The sequence below is a fragment of the Chamaea fasciata genome, unplaced genomic scaffold, assembly GCF_029207755.1.
Source record: "Chamaea fasciata isolate MVZ Bird 193981 ecotype frontalis unplaced genomic scaffold, bChaFas1.0.hap1 SCAF_14, whole genome shotgun sequence".
NCBI classification, from domain to species: domain Eukaryota; kingdom Metazoa; phylum Chordata; class Aves; order Passeriformes; family Sylviidae; genus Chamaea; species Chamaea fasciata.
The window spans coordinates 8491670-8511659 of record NW_027094099.1 but is presented as its reverse complement, the minus strand read 5'-3'; the positions used below and the strand labels follow the sequence as shown (position 1 = coordinate 8511659).

The following is a 19990-nucleotide window of genomic DNA, read 5'->3' as shown; positions in this document are numbered from 1 at the left end:
CGCCCTCAGGGATGAGCAGATGCGTCTCCTTCCCCAAGCATGCACTCCAGTGGGATCACAGCCAGAGCTGCTGTGTCCTCCTCCCATGGTACCTGCCCTGCTGCCACCCTTCACCTGAGCCTTCAGCATTCTCCTGGTGCAGAACAAACACTTCACAGAGCAAAACTTGCTGGAGAACCACTGTCACGGGGAAGGGGGACCAGAAGGACCAAAGTCATTCACCAGGGATGGGGCATGGAAAACTCAGCCTTCCACAACCCTTGGACCACAGGCTGAAGCCTCCTCCGGCTGATAAGGCAGCCAGAGGAGCCAGAAAACCTATATGTTTTCTGAATGCATCTATTTCTTTTGGGACTAAGACACCAAGAGCCAGGCAGTGCTGCTGGCCAATTACCATCACTATTGATCACTTCTGCATCCAGCTTTCTGGGTCAGGCCTGCTCTAATTTTCATAGAGGCGGGCAAAAGGCCAGTGAACCAGGAAACCACAGTGCTCAGAAATGCCTCTGGGGCACAGTGACAGGTCAACCAGGTCCACAAAATCCAAATGCCTTCCAAATGCTGTGTGCCAGAGGCAGATACGCCACTGTCCCACATGGCTCACAGATGAGTCCACACCAAACCCCTCATCAGCCCATCACAGCCCTGCTAATTATCTCTGGCTAATGCTGCGGGAGAGGCCACAGAAATATTTGCCCAAGGAAAGAAAGTGGTTTACTTTTCAGAAAAAAAAAAGGGATCTTTGAGCTAAGTGTGGACATGGGAGGGTAGGTTAGGACACTGCACCGTGAAGCTCCTGTAATAGCAGGAGAAACACAACTTCGACTTCAACAGTTTCAAGACTTCCTCAAACCTGAAATCAGAAATAATCATGCCTACTGGAGACAGCCCTTAATCATGGATAGTTTGGGTTTTAATTTAGAATCACCTCCTGTTCACATTTCCCCAGCTTTGCGTGCAGGGACCGTATCAAGTCCCAGCTATCCAGAGCCTCTCATGAACGCCATGGTCCTCGCAAAGGCACAAGGGCCGGCTGGGCCTTGCAGGGTGGTTCCATCCACCATTCAGCCATGCTCCCTACAACACTGGGACCTACCTGCCTGGCACAAACCACCCTTCACCACACCAAAGGCACCCAGCAGGCACCCTCCCTTTGTGCCCTCCCTCTTAGGTGAGGTGTCTCCCCACTGTGACCCTTCACCTCCCTCCCCCCCCTCCATCCCCCCCTCCTTCCCCACCTGACACCAGTGAGTGCTTTTACTGGAAACACAGCAGCACTCGGCCCTGTCACACCAGAATAGCTGTGGCCAGGCTGTGGCTGGGTGCTGCTCACATCACTCAGTCTGTACTGGCTCCTTCTCCCCAGTGACATCCACCCATTCTTGTTCCTCCGTGCAGTTACTGCTTTCCAGGGCAGCTGTGGTGGTGTTCCTCACTCTGTGTCAGGCTGACACATAGTGTGTCACACACAGGCACAGCCCTTTTGGCTTTGCCTGGAGCATCTGCCCTTCCACAGTTTGGGGAAGACAGACACAGACTGCTGAGCCCAGCCTGCCATTCCCAGAGCAATCCCACGCTACACGCAATTCAGGTTTCCTGCACATATGCAGCCTGTGGCAGATTTGGTACTCAAAGGCACACACCTCTCCAGCTCAGCAAGCAAACAGCCCTGCCCCACTGCTTTGTCCTGCTCTGCCTGCAGCAGGAGTTCCCTCAAAGCCTTCAGCAGCCTGAAAGCAAATGTCCCAACAGCTCCTGTGGCACCATGGTGCAGTTCTGGGGGTTTTTGGTCCTTGATAGGCATCAGCTCACAGAAGTAAACATACCCAAGCTGCAGTAGCAAAAATTCCCCAAAGATTATATAGGGGATTTTATTCAAGGGTGATTCTGGTTTAATCTTGCAGCTGGGCTTGCTATAAACCTTTGGACTAGAGCACGTACAACTCCACCTGCCTGGCTGCCTACATTAGGATATTGTTATAAAAAATGTCACTTTGACATTTATAATAAAACGTGCAAGCTGAATGCTGAAGGATGGCACAGGGCCAGTGCTGGGCAGCCATGGGGGAGGACAGGCTTCCCCTGCCTGTGCCCATGCAGGTCACTCTGGGACAGGCAGCCCCTGCCCACCTCTGCTGGCACACAGGTGTGGTGGCGCTGGAGGGGAGGATGCCCACGGGGCTGAACACACGATTGCTCTGCCCACACTGACATGCTCCATTATGGCCACAACAGGCACAAGCACAGCCCGTGGTGCTGCAGCCAGGCTCCTGCCCTGTCCCAGCAACAAGCACAGCACCTCCAGCAACACTGACCAAATGAGGAAAGGGGGCTTGTGTTTTCCTCCCTTATGCTGCTTTTTGCTCTTTTCCTCTGCCTTTTGAAATTGCAGATGGGAAGAGTAAATATTGGAAGGTTATCCTTTGTATCTCATGATCAGATCACAAGCTAGCATGTGACTCGGGAGGGAAAAACAAGTCTTTCCAGCAGATGTCAAGGCAGCGAGCCGGCTCTGCTGACTGCTGTACCTTGGTGTCTGCAGCCAAAGTCAATTCCTGGTGCATCCTTGAAGTACAGAACCTCATGATTCATCAGGATTTTTTTCTAGTTAAAGAAAACCCAGATGACTTTCATTTTGGGCTTGCCTATTTAGCAACTCTGAATGCAATGTGTAGGTAAGGATAAATAGCAGCTTTCAGCCACTATTTTGTAAACAGGCTCCAGCCCAGGAAGAGCAAGAGCAGTTTGGAGCCACCCTGTAAGTCATGTGCTGGGGGACTAAGCAAAGGGGCTGGTCAAACAGGAGCCCAGGTCTGACAGCCTGCAAAATGGCCTGTGATGTCTCTGAAGGCCAGGGTGGGCACAAGGAAGCAGCTGCTCTGGGGAGCAGGGAAAGATCTCTTTGTAAGGGAGGGGGTCTGGTGGTACGTAAGCCCGCTGCCCTCCCTGCCAGCACATGGGGTTTGCCCACTCCCAGAGGCTGGAGCTGGGTGCCGCTGGTGCCCCAGCACACACGGTACCGGGGGCAGCTGGGGGCTCTTCCCCATACGAGCACCAGGGTGATAAGGACCGATCACATCTCTTGGCAGTGGCCCCACCACAGCCCCGTCACATGATGGGTCAGCAGCTCGTGGGAAGTCAAAGGCTGAAAGCTTAAAAAAAACCAAGTTACTTTTGCCAACTCCTTCCCCACAGGAAATAAAAATTGGAGCTGAGCTTTAGCAATTTGGGTTTGACCAGACTTATCTCGCCTGGGGCCTGGGGTGAGTTTGTCTCGCCGAGCTCCTGACCAAGCATCCAGCCACAAAACCCAGCGGGGAAAGGACTAGGGGAAGGGCAGGAAGGGCAGGAATTGTAGTGACATGCAGGTGACAGGCAAAGGGGGTGGCTGTAGCACTCCTGGAGCCCCACAACTCTGCATGGAGAAGAAAGTCTCTCACAGATCTTCCCATCCCCAAGAGGCTGATGCAAAGAGCCAGCACACAGATATTCCCACGGTCGCTGTCCCCATGCCCCAGCTCAGCCAGAAAAGCTGCTCCCAGTGTATGGGACCGGGTAGTGGAACAAGCAAAGGCTTTTGCCCTTCCTTTGCCCAGGCTCCATGGACAATCAGAAACTATTTTTAACCTGGCTCTTTCTTTTCCCCTGCAGAGGCGCTTGAATGGCTTTCCCCTCGCACACGGAAGCGCAGGGAGCACGGATGTCGTCTCTCATTGTGATGGGAAAGGTTATCGGGTATGAAACAAAAGTGAAATCATCCGCTGGCATTCCTGGGACCAAAATAGCTGCCTGCTTCCAGCACTGACGTTATCACAGAGGAAGGAAGGCTCCGGATACAGGCTGTCCCGCTCCAGGGCTCACGTACCGACCCAGCAGCCAGCCAGCACCAGGGCTGCCTATGAGCAGAAGCAAAATGAGGCGTTCTTGCCGCAGCAGATTAAAGAAAACTTAGTGCATGAGGTCCCAAAGTTGCCATCACTGCCAAGCAGCCACAGAGCCTCACTCAGCAACAGCCCAGCAAAGAAGCTCATCTGCCTCACGTTAATGTTCAGGGCTAGAGCCCTCCTGGGGACAGCACGGAGTGGGGAGAGCTGTGGCAGATGGACAAGCCCAACAGGGGACTCTGTGAGCTGCTGGCAGCCTGGGGGCCGAGGTGCCCTGTCGGCGGAACTAGGTCTGCACAGGGACACGGTCAGCAAAGGCAAGGCTTGGCTACCAGTTCACTAAAAGCATCTTTACTGTTCCACTTCTCTGGGCTCTTTTGTGATTGTTTTTTCCTCTAGCACAGATAAATTAAGTCCAAGAACCAGCAGAGCCACAAAGCCAAGTGTATCTATCAGGCCTCTTTCGACAAAGGCACTTAGGTGTTTCTCAACTGAGACTGTTACAAGACAGTGGCTTTCTGAAAGCAGAGGTTGCTGTCAGTCCAGGTCTCTGGCATGGAGCTGCCCAGGGTCACCCTGAGCCAGCAGCATATCCCTGTCTGACTGCAGCGCTGCCCCTCTCTCCTCCTTGCCTCCTGCCTTATTGCAGCCACTCCTATCAGGACATCTGCAAGAAATGGCAGGAATGCACCAAAGTCTGGTGAAACCCTGATGTCACTGCTTCCAGGAATCCTCTGTCCCTCATGCTACAGGAAACACAACCAGCTGGAAAGTCCTTGTTTCAATTTCTCTTCTCAAGGCAGGACTGTGCAGGCGTGGCCCCAGGCTGGCCCATCTCTAGCAGCCCTCTGTGGAAGGGAGGATTGCAGGGAGACGCCAACACCAGTTGCTGCTCTCAGTCCTGCTCACCATCTGAAACTAAGCCAAAAGCCTGGGGAAGGGCTACAGGGGCAGGCCAGGAGCTCTGTGGGTGTTTTGCAGATGGAAAAGGCAGCAGCTCCCAACAGATCCTGCAGAGCCTGGTGGAGATGGGAGTGGCTGACAGGAGGCATGCTGGAGGTATGGCATCCACCAGGATGTGGGGAGTGCAGGATTTGGGGAATCCAAATGTGCTGAGCAGCCTTCTGTGAAGCCCTTGGGACTTCCAGCCTGGCAGAGGAGCTCCTGTACTGGGCATCTGGGCTAAGAGGTAAACCTCCTGCAAAGCTTCAGAGCTTAAATACCTCTGTGTGAGAGCACTGTCAGGAGCAAGGGGCGAGTCACGGCAGTGCTGAAGCTGAGAACCAAGGAACATGGAAACTAGGGGTAAATTTTACTTCCTTGAACACACAGTAGAGCATTTACCAAAAGTGTCCAAGGCATTTTCCCAATAAGCTGAGAACTCCACTGCCTGCCAAACCCAGATTCTTCTCAGAGATTTAAGACTCTTCCTCATTTGAATTGCAGTAATGAACTAATACTTTGAGTGCCTCCAGCTGCCAGCAGCTGCCTTAGACTTAATTGCACCCAGGAGCCTTTCCCAGGAGCTGCAGCAGGACTATCCAGCCCAGGCAGCAGCAGCAGCCCATGGATACTGCAGAAGCTGGTTCACATAGACCCAAGCAGGTCAGGAAACACAAGCCCGTGCTGTCCATGTGGACTCTGGCTGGGATGGCAGAGCCACCAGCACAGGCTCCAGTGTGGCTTTCCTGGCTTTGTTGACGGGTAAAGCTTTATCACTGTTAAAACACCGTTTGTTGCTGTGACTTTTCCCCCCCCTCTTAAATGTCAACTTGAAAAGAAAAATTCGGGAAAGGTCACTTACCAGAGAGACTGGCACAGCTCCAGTCACTTGGATAAACACGTGTAGGGTCAGCTGCTGCAAGAGGGGATTTAAAACCAGTTATTTACCTGGCTGAACAAGTGTTGTGTTTCTGCAGAAGAGCGAGACTTTATGTACCTTGCAGGAGGCAATCAATCTCCTCACCACCCGTCCATTGCTGCTGGGATTGTTAACCATTTGGGACACCCAGGTAGAGAAGATGCTTAGCTCAAGATGCCAAATTTCCTATTTAAGGGGGCAAGAACATCCAGAAAAGCCCCAGGCTTACACTGAAGGAACAGGAACACCGCCAGCCTGACACTATGGAGAGCTGCTCAGCAGCAACCTCACTGGACCCCTTCCTCAGGTGGAACCTGCTTGGGCTGCTCTGCACACCTGCATGGCATGGGGCTGGTCAGCCTTGGCTCTTCAGGGCAGCTGAGCCATTAATTCTGGGCTGGAAGCAAAGTGCTAGAGACCCCACTAGTGAGGAGCAGTATTATCTGTACATGGATGCACACAGAGCAGATCTGGAGCAAGGAGCACTGGGTCCCATTCTTATGGCAGCCTGAGACCCAGTGCTCCCTTCCCTCCTGCTTTGCCAGGAGGTAAAAGAGGGTAACAGCAACATCCCTGAATACTACAGCTCCATCAGAAAAATCCCCAGCTACCCAAAGGCACAGGTGAACAGGGGCTGCTTTCGCAATGCAGTCAGCAGGTGTGCTGATAAGGAGCAGTCCCTACAGGCACAGCCCCTGACGCCCTTTATCTGCTGCCTCTGCACTTCACCTCAGCAGGCACTTCTGCCTCTCATCTGCTGAGTTTCTACCCCACTGCTGAATGTGCTGACTGCAGCCAAGTCAAGGATTTGACTAAAATAACAAACCACTTGTCTTCCTGTCCCAGCCTTCCCTATGGCTTCTCAACAAGGGAAACTTCACAATTCTGTTGAACAAAATCTGATGATTTTCGTCCTTGTTTATATGCAGTATGCTATTTATGACTTGCCCAGAGCATTCCATAGCTCAGTAGTCCCCAAACCTGCACAGGGACTAGAGCACATGCCATGACTGCACCACTCAGACCAGTCTGCTGCAAACTGGGCTTCCAAACCACCACCAGCTGAACACGCTTGGCTGATCAAGGTCCTGCCTGAGAGGGGCACCATCTCCATCCCCTCAGCATCCTCTCACTGCCCAGCATCATTCCTGCACCCAACACTTCTGCAAGGGCCTGGATGAGACCATCACCTCCACAAGCTGGGAAAGCTGGAGTCACTCCAGAGGACTGGCACCAACCCCACAGCAGGCAGGGAATGGCTTTGCAAGTGCCTGCTTCATGGTCAACCCCTGTGGCCAGGCCTGCTGAGCAACTTCCCGGCAGCAGCCCCAGTTTCAGTAGGGAGGGGAGTGTGCTCCTGCCAGACCCTCAGCATCCCCGGCTCGTTCTCCAGAGAGATCAAGCCACGCTGCATGCCGGGCCAGACCAAGGGATTTGGCATAAGAACTCTTCCCACAGCAAAACAGACACTCAGTCTGTGATCAAGTTTAGGTCAGTTGACAGTGCTTATTCCCAAATAAAAGCTGAGCACACAGCCTGACAGCTCCTAGGCTGCGGGCACCTGAAGGCTTATGTTGACCTTGTAAGGAAACCAGTGCCAGCCAGGGACCTCAGGTCAGCCCCATCCCAAACACCCAGCGCTGCTGGAACATAACAACTCATTACTGTGAGCAATGCACAGCTCTGTGGCCTCCAGCAGCCACGCGAAGGGGATGCAGCCGCAGCCCTGCAAGGTCAAAGGCGTGAGGGCTCTGCTCAGTGGGAAACCACCACCATGAGGCTTTCAGAAGTTCAGCTAGACAGAACTGTCAGCAGTGGGAAAAGGGCAGCTGCTGGTCCTGCCAGTAAAAGCAAAAGAAAAGGAGAAATCAGCCCACCACGGCTTCCGATCGGATGTGACAGCGCTGTCTGAGGTCCTCAGCAAACCAAGACTGTGTTGCAAGCGCAGCAGGAGACCCAGGAGCTCCCAAGTGAGGGGAAGTGGAGAGCTCCAGGGGTGTGGGGAGGGGAGCCACCTAAAGCACTCCCGAAACTGCACTAACCCACAGGCAGCTCTCTGTGCCTGCTCACACACACCTTGGGAGGCAGCCCAGGTCCTGGTTACATGTGTGCCACAGCCCTGTGAATGCTCGTGGCCCGTCCTGGCAGCCTTCCCTGAGCAAGGGGTGGGATTTTCCAAGAAAACCAGAGACAGATTGTTCCATATAGCTGGGGAAACTAAGAGCCTCCAGCATCCCTGTGCTGGCCAGGGAAGATGGCTGCAGGCAGCCTGTTCCCAAACAGAGCAAACGTTCCCACCAGGGCCCCCACGCCCTTGGAATAATTCAGTTTTTGTGGAATCCAGTCACTTTTAAAAAAAAGCAAAAACAACACAGAAAACCCTTCCGCAGGCCTGCAGCAATATTTTGTCTGTAAATAATCTAGAGAGCAAGGTCACATTCCCAAGTGAGCACAGTGTGGGGAGGGTGAGCAGGGGGCAGAGGGGGATGCTGAACAGGGAATGCACAACCCCCAGCCACGGGCACAGCCAGGCTGGGGACCAGGGGAGAGCAGGAAAAGGGGGCAGGGGGAGGAGGCAGAGCAGAAAAGGGCTCTAGGGGTAAGAGGCAAGATGATTTCACCTTTCTTTCACCAGCTGTCCCTGAAGCAGGGACAAATGCCACCTCCATCCTCCCACACATCAGCACATCTCACCACTGGCAGGATGACGAGTGGCACAGAGCTGTGCAGGGGTCAGTCCGCCCTGCTGCTGCTGCTTCGTGGGGACAGTGGCAGCACCTCACGTGGGCATGAGCTGCCCTGCTCACCGGGGAGCATCCTGCACCACTGGTGCATGGCTGCAACGATGGAACCATGAGCAGCCCCAGGGAAGCTGAGGCTGTCCTGCCCCAGCGCTCCCTGCAGGGATGGCACAGATGTGCCAGCTGACACCCCTGGCACTCACTGAGTTCGTGCCAAAGGCACTGAGGTCCAGGCTTTTCTGGATTGCTGCTGGAGCAGGCTCTTGGTGGCAGCTCCAGCACAGCCACCAGTACAGCCCACAGCTGCTGGCCAGGCCACAGCACCCAGCTTCACCCTGCCAAAGGGCAGCTCCCCCAGGGCATGGGGTGTGGCTTGGTGGTGCCAGCACGGGCACTTCAAAGCCCTTTGCCAGCCGTGCAGGAAGGGGAGCAGGGGCACCCTGGGAAACCACCCACAGCCTGGATCCAGCACCGAGCAGATGGTAGAACAAACAGCACCGGGATTTCTGTTTCATATAATCTTTTGCCCTGCTCACTCCCACGCTTAACCTTTTCCTCTCATGGAGCAGGACTTCGCTTGGAAAAAGCGACCAGGAAACCTGGAAGGGTTTCAGAGTGGCAGGTGTTCTGCTCTGAACTTCACAAAGGACAATACACAAGACTCCAGATGATTTTTCTTTTCTTTAGAAACAGATACAGGCAAGATTTGTGCTGTTTTGTGCCTTTTTCAAAAGAGTTTATGAGTAATTATTTTTCCTTTCTCTAAATGAGGAGAAGGGTGATGCTGCTGTGGATTGGCAGTGAGAACACTCAAGGATGGCAGGTTCTTCATGCCAAAGCCATGAGTGACCCATGCTGAGCAGCAGCCCTGGCAGGAGGGGTGCTCAGGCAGGGACTGCCAGTCAGGCACTGCAGGTGTCTGTCCTTCAGGGCATGGAGGTGTTTGGGGGAAAAAAAAAAACAAACTGCGGGGGGAAATATTCAAACCTAGCACATTTTACGGACATGGGAAGCCAGAAAGCTCAGCGGTTTCTGTGGAGTTTTGGGATGGAAACCACTTATTGACTGGCTGACTGCAGGTCAAGGCTTCCACAGCAGGCAGTGGCTGTGCAACAGCCCCACACCCCTGTCACAGGACACTGCCACAGGACACTGTCACAGCCTGTCACAGGCCAGTGGTGCTCCTTTGCATGGGACTGTGTGAGGATCCAGCACAGCCCGGACAGAAATCCAGCTCCTCCTCAGCAGCACTGGCACCTGCCTGGAAACACCACCAATCCAGCTTGGGTATGAAATGCTCAGGAAACCTCATCACTTGAAGCCTCCCACATTTAAATCTCTGCTGGGTATCAGGAAACAAGCATCTGCCTTGCCTGTCAAGCACCATCAGCTCCCAGCTGCCACTGATTACACCAGCACTGTTTTACGAGGTTACTTTACACACGAGTGGTGGAATTTGTTCTCGCTCATGCAGCAGAATCATTAGACAGTCATCTTACCACCACCCACCCATTGCAGCACCTGTATGGGCTTGTGCTTGGCACCAAGAGGCAGCCATGCCCATGCTGCCAGGGGCAGCACAGCCCTGGGAGCATCCCAGCAGGGCCATGCTTCCAGCAGGCAGGAAGTGCTCTGGGAGCACATCCTCTGTCTAAGGAGAGGGGGGAAAGCCCCAGGTTGGTGGGGACACAAAGCAGCCATGGCCAGCCAGAGGAGCAGGAGGGGCCAGCCGGTGTGCCAGGAGGTTGGGTGATGAGAGAGATTTTGCTGGCAGTTCCCAGAGAGACGGGAGTTACCACTGTCTGTCCCACACCAACTCCACACCAGAGACACCTGGCTCTGCCTGTATTTTTAGGAGTTCCCAATGAGCTCATCATAAAGCTTCATAATTAATGTTTCAAAATTAATTACAACAGCCTGAGATTCTCCTGAAGACAATAATAGCTACAAGGAAGAAGCTAACCAGCCATTAGCTAGCACACTACAAACACTGCTCTCTCCCCAGCCTTTGATGAAGCCAAGTGGTTTTGCCCTTTTACTATTATGCATTGCAAATTAAAGGTGCCAGCAAGAAGTCCTGGCTTTGGCGTCAGGCTGCAGAGCAGGCTGCCCAGAGCAGAGCTCCAGCTGCCATGTCCAGTCCTCCGGAGGTGCAATGCAGCACAGAAATCTCCCCTGTGCTTAGACTGAACCAGGCCACCATTCCTCACACAGCCTCTTAACGGTATAAGCCACATTTGATAACAAAAAAGACAGTACCAGATGCTGTAAGCAGGGTGTGGGGTTCCTGCTGTTACTCACCATGTGCTGAGCTGTTCAGAGACAAACAAAAGAGCAGGTTGGGTCAAACATAAGAACTCCTTTCAAGTGAACTATAGTCACAGGTCAGAATCATTAAAGGGATTAAATAAAGAAAGCACAATCTTTCTGCAATGCCTACAGTGGCTTTTCCAATGCCTGCACTGCAGTCTCTTACTACAGACCTCCAGATTCGCTCATCCGCATGGCCAGCATGGCCCCGACTGAATTAAAGCTCTCGTTGTAACAGGTTTAATTCTTAACTGAAAGAAATGTGCAACACACACCAGGCTTGGGTGAACAGAAACTATGAGATTGCCCCTGGACAAGTATCAGTTCCAGGCTGTAGTGCTAGAAACTTACTACAGGCTGGGCCGAAAGATACAGCCTGTTTGAAAAGAGACTCTGAAACCAGGTCCTCTCTTCCACCTCTCATTTGAATTAAACAAATAGACCAAGCCCAGGCAGAGAAAAATCCAACAAATTGATCTCGTTAGTTTAGCAGAGTTGATTTTTAGACTTCCTGCATTTGACTTCAAGTAAATCAGGATTTTATGTTTTTATTTTTAACTCTGTTCTCATTTAAAAACTTCCGTTAGTGACAGGAAAATTGTTAACAGTTTGAAGATAACATTTAAAAGTGTTCCTAATAATGGCAGCATTTAAGAAAGAACTGCACTGACACTTTTTAAACCTGAAAGCAAGTAATTTCCCAGCTGTGCCTGCTCTCCCCACACAGCATTTTGTCCTGGCAAGGATAAACCAGCTCGAGTCTGGTACAGAAAGCAGCCGGAGAAACAGAAGTGAAACTCAGAAGTTTGTTTTCATTATCTAAACAGAATGAGCACAAGAAGTGAAATTATGTGAATAAATGTATACACTGGACCTCTTTTCTTTCCAGTGATTCTCTGGGGGTTTTTTTGGCCATCCAATGGCTAGGTCATTTGTAACAGGGCTCTCCTGTCCTACCCAGGCTTGGGTACCACCCTGCAGCATGCATGGGCAGAAAAGGACACAGCACCAGCACCAATTCCTCCAGTGAGACGTGCCAGACCAGATTTTTTGCATACCACAGCGAAGCAGCTCACCAACTGCCATATAACCATCCTGCAACTCATGTTTTTTGAGCTCCAACAGTGCCTAATTTTTTCCAAGTCAAAAAGAAACCCACTGGCCAGTTCAATGCTCTGAAGACTGATGACTAAATTGCTTTTTCCTTTAATGAGCAGCTAGGCTGCTGCAACAGCACTGCAACCTTGGCCCGTGGTTACAAAGGATGCCCCTTCAGAAGGGAACTGTGCAGGGAGCAGGTGCAGCACCACTAGAACACACTGACAGCTCCAGTGAGACCATTTTGAGTCTCCAATATAAACTGGGAACACAGCCTTCCCCATGCCTCAGCCCTGCAAAGGTCTTCAGACACAGCACAGCAGGAAAGACTCAAAACTGGTACAAGCAGCCAGGGGATGGAAGAGCCCAGCCAGCACCTTCACTCCTCTCCTCTTCCATAAAATGCAAGCTCCTGCCAGCACTCGGTGGGGCCCCTGCAGAACCTGCAGCAATTGCCATGTGCTGATCTTCATGCAGGATGAGCCTGCTGCATCCACCACAGGCCCAGGAAGCACAACAGTGCTGGAGAGCCAAAAGCTGCCATGAGGATTAGACACAGCCTTGTACTAAAATGCCTACTCCCCTTCTGCATTTAAAGGAAGGAACAGCAGCATCTTGCTTCCCTTTTCTGAGGCAGAAAAGCAGATGAGCAGCAGTTTTCAATTGAGAAATACATTACTTCATTGAGACAAACTGTCAGGCTGAAACTGAAATAGGTGTTTTTTTTTTTAAATCGTAAGTCATGCAAAAATAAGTTAGTCTGAACTGCCCTGAAATCAGTGGGGCTCCAGTGATTTAAATCCTGCTCTTTCATTCTACATTCCCATGTCAGTAGGGAGCAGCTTGGGGAGCATGGCTCTGGCTAGGACAGGCAGCTACCCCCTTGTGCCATGTTCCAGCAGCCTGGGCTGTGCCCCCTGCTCTCAGGGGACTGCATACAGGCTCCCAGAAGAGACCAGAGCAGCCTGGCACCAGGCAGTATTGCCACTCACTGCAGAGCTGCTCTGCAGCCTTTTGACTCAGGCCTGCAGCTTTCCTGGCTCTTAGAAAGCCTGCTCCCAGCTTCTCCCAGGCCAAGAAAGACTGACAGATGCTCTTCAAGCTGCACATTGGAAAGGGTCAGGTTTACACCAAAAGCTGATGTGACTTTGTTAAAGGGCATTTCCAAGCTGGGTTTGTTGGGGTTTTTTCACTTTTCCAGAGCACACTGTAAAAGCCAGCATAAATATCCTCTCTGCTATTGTTTTTGTGGGGCCTGCCAGATCAGATTACACTGAAAATCAAGATACAGATATTTTATCTTTGTTCTGTTTGGCACAGGAGAGACATTTGCCCTCTGTTTAGAGCATTTCTTGCCCTGTAGTTCCCCATGCTTTACATCGTACATTCCCCTAAGCATCCCACATTTTAGAAACTACTCTCAGTTCCCCCAGGACCAACCAGCTCACTCCCACTGTGGACAAAGTTTCAGGCACTGCAGCCTCCTGCATGACTGCAGGCAGATGCTCAGAGCACTCAGCTGCCATACAGGCACCATCCCTGCAGGAACTTGAGAGAGGAACCAAGCACAGTCCTGCACCATGGACTCCTAATCCTTTTGCTGAGAGGAGGCAAGCTGGAGTTTAGAGAACTGGAAGTTGGAGAACAAGCAGACATTTATTCAGAGCCAGCAGCATGAGGGGGAGGACCACCAGCTCCTTCCTGCCCCCGCGGGACTTACCGTCCCTGAATGCCCCTTTTTGTCCTCCTCCCCACATCTGTGGGCAGCCAGCACAGTGCTGCTCTGTCCACTGTGAGGCTGTGGCCATTGCATGCCTGCCTCAGGGCCCAGTGGCCAGCAGAAGGAGAAGGGTGGCCACTGCCAGCCAGTGATGCTGACCTGGCTACCAGGCTGAGCTTTCCCACGAGGAAGTCGGCTGCTGCTCTTCCCACCAAGGGGGACCCTCTCAAAGGGCAGAGCCGTGGGCCCACAGGCAGCCAGGGAGGGAGGCTGAACAATGGACCTGCAGCATTTAACAGGCATCAGAGCCCCCAGCTTGAAGACAGGGGCATGAGACCAGCTTTGAAAGGAGTAAAGTCCAACACTCTCAAAGATTACAGATGCTCAGTAGGACTAATCCAAGAAGGTTGAACTCCACCAACACACTGCACAGATGTCATCATAACACATATCAGAAACTCCACTTTCAGTAAGAAAGCATGCATGTGTGAGAGAAGCAGCAGCAAGTCTTGGCAGAGAAGGAAAAAGCTCTGTCACTCTACAAGCAGGAGCAGCTCTTGGAGGAGCCTGACTGCACCCACCTATGTTGGTAGACTTTGGAAAGCTCTGGCCTACAAAAGCACCAGGTTGTTTCCAGTCACAATGGTGAAGATGGACCTTTTGGAGGGGATTTTCCCCTCAGGTTGTGCTAGCTCCAGTTTGGACTGCAAGACTGCATTGAAGACTGGTATCAAACTGCTCTGTTGCTGCACTAGTCCTTGTCTCAGGTCAAAGCACCAGCAATACAGTGAACATAAACTGATGCATCCAGGTAACCACCAAAACAATCACTGAGCAGCAGCACCCATCCAACCTAATAATCAGAAAGGTTTTTTAAAATAAAAATACTTAACATTTATTCACCTTTGAAGTCACCATAGTAAAATTGTACACGCTGTGAGTAACCCAGGAACATTATTCAAAAGCTACCAGAAACATAAGGCAATTTGTACAACCATTGAAAGAAATACACAGCATTTTGAAAACAGTGAAGTATTACTCAAACAAGACAACGGTTGATACGTACAAGAGTGACAAGAACCAGCATTAAGTTTTAAACAAAAATAAAGATGTCATGGCTACAAGTATTATACAGTGATAAATACTTCAAAAATATATTAAGATATATGGAAATTCTCACTTTGTAAGGGAAATCCAGAGAAATTCCAGCCTTCACTGGATTTCAATATACCAATTAAGGTTTAATATTTAAATTCTTTTCCTTTCAGTAGGAACCAGTACTGCAGCCATTACTGTCCTGTATCAATACTTACCTTCTTGTAGTGTAATTAATTCAGCCTTATGTTACATTAAGCCCTAATGCTTCTTGCATCACAGGCACCAATTGCTCTAAATCAACAAATGAGTTGCCTTTTGATTACAAGTGCTGTGCACCACGTTTGAAGCCATAAACCACGTTAGATCACAGTCAATGTTTGCCCACTTTACAGCATTAATGAACGTGGGTTCCAACACTTGCCTCCACGTAAATAAGACGTCTTGAACAGAGGGTTTAGTAGCAAGCCCACCATAATGTTTTCCTAGCATAACATCAAGCACTCAGAAGTTACAGTACATGAACCATGCTAAAGTTTAGGTTACACCTTCAAAAAAGAAAGTCCAGAGGATGTTTGGAGACAACAGGTTTTGAACATGCACAAACAGTGCTCTAGTACACATTTGTTTGTGGCGTTACTGGGTAGCGAGTGAAGCAGTTTATAGCCAAGGATTTGGTGAGGCAGTTTTCTGAGCCAGTTTAAAAATATAGACTTCTTCTTCTTAGAGGGTCTGTTCTATAGAAAATAAAGTGAAATCTGGTAAATTGTCAGTTTTGAGAGTACTTTCCCACGGCAAGATCCGCTGGTGGGCCTACCGCACCAGGAGGAAAGCCAATCCTGCCATGCCAATGCCAATGCCCGCCGCAGCCGCCACGATGGCGTTGCCGATGGTGCTGCTCTGCTCCGCCACTTCCGAGCCGTGCCTGCCGAAGAAGCGACAGAAGCCATCCTGCAACAGCAACAGAAAGGACATTGAGTTGCTTAGCTTGCAGTTAACTGGATTTCTATAGCCTTTGAGCACAGTTTCATCCTCCCAGCTCAGCCTCTGTCAGCTGCAGAAGTCTCTTATTTCAGTCCCACTGCCTTGGGCACAGGCAAAAACATTTTGTGAGAGCCTTTGCACAAGGCAACTGAAAGGAATAAGCTACAAGTGTTTGTATACTTTGCTCAACAGACAATTGGACACTTCCTATTGAGATGCTCGGTGTGTCATTACGTATTTTTGCCCTTTTAGGCAAGTTTCTGATGGAAGTTGCCAGCATTGTTCTTCCTAATTTAAGTTTCAGAAAGCATCTAAAACATAGGATGTGGAAATTTCCACTTTTAAGACAGGAGCCCAAAGCCAGTCCCATCTCGGTGGATGTGGGACTGATTACACACTCTCTTGGAAGGGCCGGGTGGACACTGCTCAGAGCTGACCTATGACAGAGCAAAGCTGGCAGCTGCTCTCCCAGATCATTGTGATAATCAGAAGTGGCAGCAATACAACTCCAGATGGTTGTGTTTGAACTCTGCTCCGCAGATGTCTATGTAAACAAGTTATACTCTTTATTTCTTCCGGAACTTTGTTCTTTACACTTTGATTTGTGCGAACAGGCAATATGATTTTGCCAAGTGACAGTGTATGCTGCAAGTCAACCACCACACTGTTATGAGTGCCCAGATGGACCAGTGACCACTGGAAAACCACCTTCATTATGCTCTCTGGAAAAGACAACGAAACCAGTGGCTACTTCCCCTCCTTTCTATTTTTAGTGCTTATTTGTACTGACATAAAGTATTCCACTAGGACTGGAAATAGGAAATCAGCAGTTCTGTGGGATAGCTGACATTTTGTTTAGAAACGCAGGCAGAGTTGCACGGATGTCTTAAATGCTGTACCTTCAAGTGTGCATCTCGAGGGGCAAAATGCCCAAACCACCCTCCTCCCCAGGCCCGACCTGACCGGCTTCAGGACAGGCAGGAACAAGCGCCGCAGGTCTGGAGGGTGGGTGCCTTAATACACAGGTGTACTTAAGAACAGGCACAGGTTTGTGCCCACATCTGGGAGAGGACCTGTGCCAGCCTGCTCGCCGAAATCCACAGGCTGTGGACCCGAGGGGAAGGCAAACCTCGCCCCCTCACCCTGCAGCATCACTCCTGCTGCATCAGGAGGCTGCATCCCAACGGGGCCACGTGCGGGCACCGGGGGGGATCTGGCTACGCCGCAGCACTGGGCGCCCGCAGGCACCCCAGTGGCCCAGGGCGCACCCACCGCTTGTGGCGATGGCCAGAGCACTCCCCGGGGACACACCGCGTGTGGCGATGGCCAGCAGCCCCGGGGACGCTCCGTGCGGGTGCCGCGCACGCCCATCACCGGCAGCCACACGGGCACGTCTCCCCCCAGGACGAGCCGCCGCACGGAGCCGGGGGCTGCCCTGCCCCGCTCACCGAGGAGGGTGCGAGGGTCCCGGCACCCGCCCCAGGCCGCTCCCCGCCGCCCCGTCCCCGCTCACCCATCCGCCGTGCGCCTCCAGCCACTCGCCGCGCTCCTCAGCCAGGTAGGCGGCCAGGTGGGCGGCCAGGCAGCGCGGCCCGTCTCCGCAGCCCCGCTCGGCCAGCGCGGCCGCCAGCGTGCCGGCGAACACCACGAGCGCCAGCAGCCGGCCCCAGTTGAGGCCGCCGTCGGCCTCCAGCTGCGCCGCCACCTTTCCCAGCAGCGCGGCCGCCTCCTGCGGCTCGGCCCGCGCTAGCGGCGCGCAGGAGCGGAAGAAGGGCCGCTCCTGCCGCTCCAGCTCGGCCGCCGCCCGCCGCAGCGCGGCCGCCGTGGGGCTGGGAGGCAGCGCGGCGCCGCCGCCGCGGTGCTGGAAGTAATCCTCCAGCAGCAGCGCCGTCTCCTCCTTCAGCGAGCGCGGCATGGCGGCTGCCCACGGCGGCGGCCCCGCAGCAGCAGCTGCCGCCGACTAAGAGGCGGGGCGGCCCCTCCGCCCGGCCCAGCCCGGCCCGCCCCGGGCGCCCCCTCCTCCGGGGCGGGGCCAAACCCGGCCGGGCCGACACGTTCCCGTCGGGAGCGGATCGCCCGCATCCCTGGAAAGGCATCTGCGGCTGATTGCTGCGGCCCTCGCTGCGATTTACCGCAAAAGCTGTTATCGGGTGCTGACTCTCAAATACTTGTTATAATTCCTTTTGGGTTTTTTCTTCCTTATTAGTGGCCCGCCCGAACCTGTATTCTTTGCATCAAAGGAGACGAAGGTTTTCCAGGTTCGCGGGGTGAATGCAGTGTGTATTTACCCAGCTAATGCAGTGGCCTTTGCTTTTTGATGAGCATATAGGCAAATTATAGGATTAGTACTTCATAGTTCAAAGGTCGGGCCCTTCACACTGCTGGTGTAAAAGAAGCGGCTGAGAACAGCCCTGGCCAAGGGTGTCATTTGCACAGCCCGGCGGGACATCTCCCCTGTGCCCTGGCAGCCCGAGCACCACCAGCTGCTTCCCAGCCCATCGAGACTCCCATAAATACCACCTCAAGCCCGGTGGCCGGCCCGGCACAGGGTACACCCAGCTTGTGCGTCCTGCTCGGTGCCGTTTGCAGGTGAGGTGCTGCTGGTGGCCTGCGGCAAAGCGTGGCTGTGCCCGCAGTGTCACAGCACAGCCCGGCTGTGCCCGCGCAGGCAGAGGCCGCAGCTGCCTGGCACCGCGGCACGCTCTCACCTCTCATCCCACAGCCCGCTCAAGGTGCCCAACGCGTCAGCACAGGACTCCTTGGCTTCACTCCATCTATCTTGAGATACAGCTGTCTGCATTTTACATCTCCATTAGAAAATCTAAAAATAGGTGGCTGGAATCAATCCCGCTGCAATTTCTCAGATCGCTATCAAGAATTGGCCTGATCCCTTAGAGTCCCTGCTAAGGCAAACTTTAGTTCTACATCCCCGTATTTGGCTTTTGTTTTGTTTTGAAGCAGGGAAATACAGTCTGTTTATGTGCTAGGGCAGTGGCTGGAATGAGATCTTTACTTTACACAAGAGCTTTACGTACATGCTTTTAAAGCTATTTTTCCTTATGATTGTTAATCCTGGGGCAAGAATTTCCTATTGCATTCCTCACAGCAGGAGTGCAAGAGGGAGAGGCTGCTCTTTCTCTAGCAATATCCTTTTTCCACCCTTCCTGTTTATATAGCATTTTTGTTTAACAGCACACAACCGTCTGATAGTGCCGGCCCCAGCTACAGCTCCCTTCCCTCCACACGTTTATGGAATAGAGGTGTTTCTGACACAAATAGCTTGACATACCAACAGGGATATTTCAAAACGCTGGGTTTTCCAAAGCCTCCCTGGACAGCCTTTAGTGTGTAAAAAATACAATGGGTACTTCAGTGTCCTGTTCCTCTAAGTGTCATTTATCTGATGGGAAGTTGAGGCCCATCCTGGTTCATGTTTTCACCATTACCTCAGGAACAAAGAGGTGATTTTCACAGGTGGCAAAGCCCATGCACCCCCCCACACAAGTCCAAAGGCCGTGGCCCTGAAGTGCAAAACCCACAGCATTTCTCCATGCAAGAACAGAAGTGCAAGATGCAACGTCAGACTCATTCTCACTGGGTCTGGTGACAGTTTGGGCATTTATGTCACTCAGAACAAGCTGGCTCAGCACTTTCCCCAGGCCCTCAGAAAAGGGGAAATGAAACAATGCACCTAAATTAAGAAGGTGGTTTTTTCAGTGACTAAACTGAGCACTTCCACCAGCCACCTTCAGGCTGACTGTAAAACCTGCACTGAAGTGGAAAGGACAGCTGGCCACAGCTCAGTTCTCTCCTGACAAGGCAGAAAGCTGAACTGCTGCACCTCCAGGTGATCTGCACATCTGGTTTACCCAAAAAGTCACAGCCTGGGCCCTCAACAAAATTTCAGTGGCCAACTTTTCACTGGCATCCTGCTGCAACACAAGGAGCTCCCACAAAACATACTCTTCATTTTCCAGTTCCTTCCTGGGTATGGCAATAAGGATCTGGAAAGAAAACATTACATCAGCTGTGATCCTTCTGAGTGGGACAACAATCTGAATTCTGGCCTCCTGAATGCAGGGGGAGCTGAGATGGCATTTCAGGTACTTTCATGGGCTGCCCGCTCTCATTTGCTGTGGCTCACCTTGGGTATTTCCAGAAGATGTTCCAGAAGTAATTTTCTGGCAGATCTGGATTTTACCTGAGATTTTTGCAGGAGAAATCATTTAAGAAACTGTGTGGTACAAAAAGTGAATATAAAAAAAAAAAAAGAAAAGAATCCCAAATAGCTACTATT

The 19990-nt window shown here is 52.1% G+C and overlaps 1 protein-coding gene across 1 annotated transcript; it reads right to left on the bottom strand.

The window, feature by feature from the left end:
• Positions 1-14483: 14483 nt before the first annotated feature.
• BCL2L10 (BCL2 like 10) lies at positions 14484-17676 on the bottom strand. Its single transcript, XM_066196502.1, has 2 exons — positions 17207-17676; positions 14484-15660 (listed from the first exon to the last, which is right to left on the bottom strand). Exons 1-2 carry the CDS (start codon positions 17606-17608, stop codon positions 15523-15525), a joined length of 540 nt encoding a protein of 179 aa, XP_066052599.1. The 5' UTR covers positions 17609-17676; the 3' UTR covers positions 14484-15522.
• Between the last annotated feature and the right edge of the window lie 2314 nt (positions 17677-19990).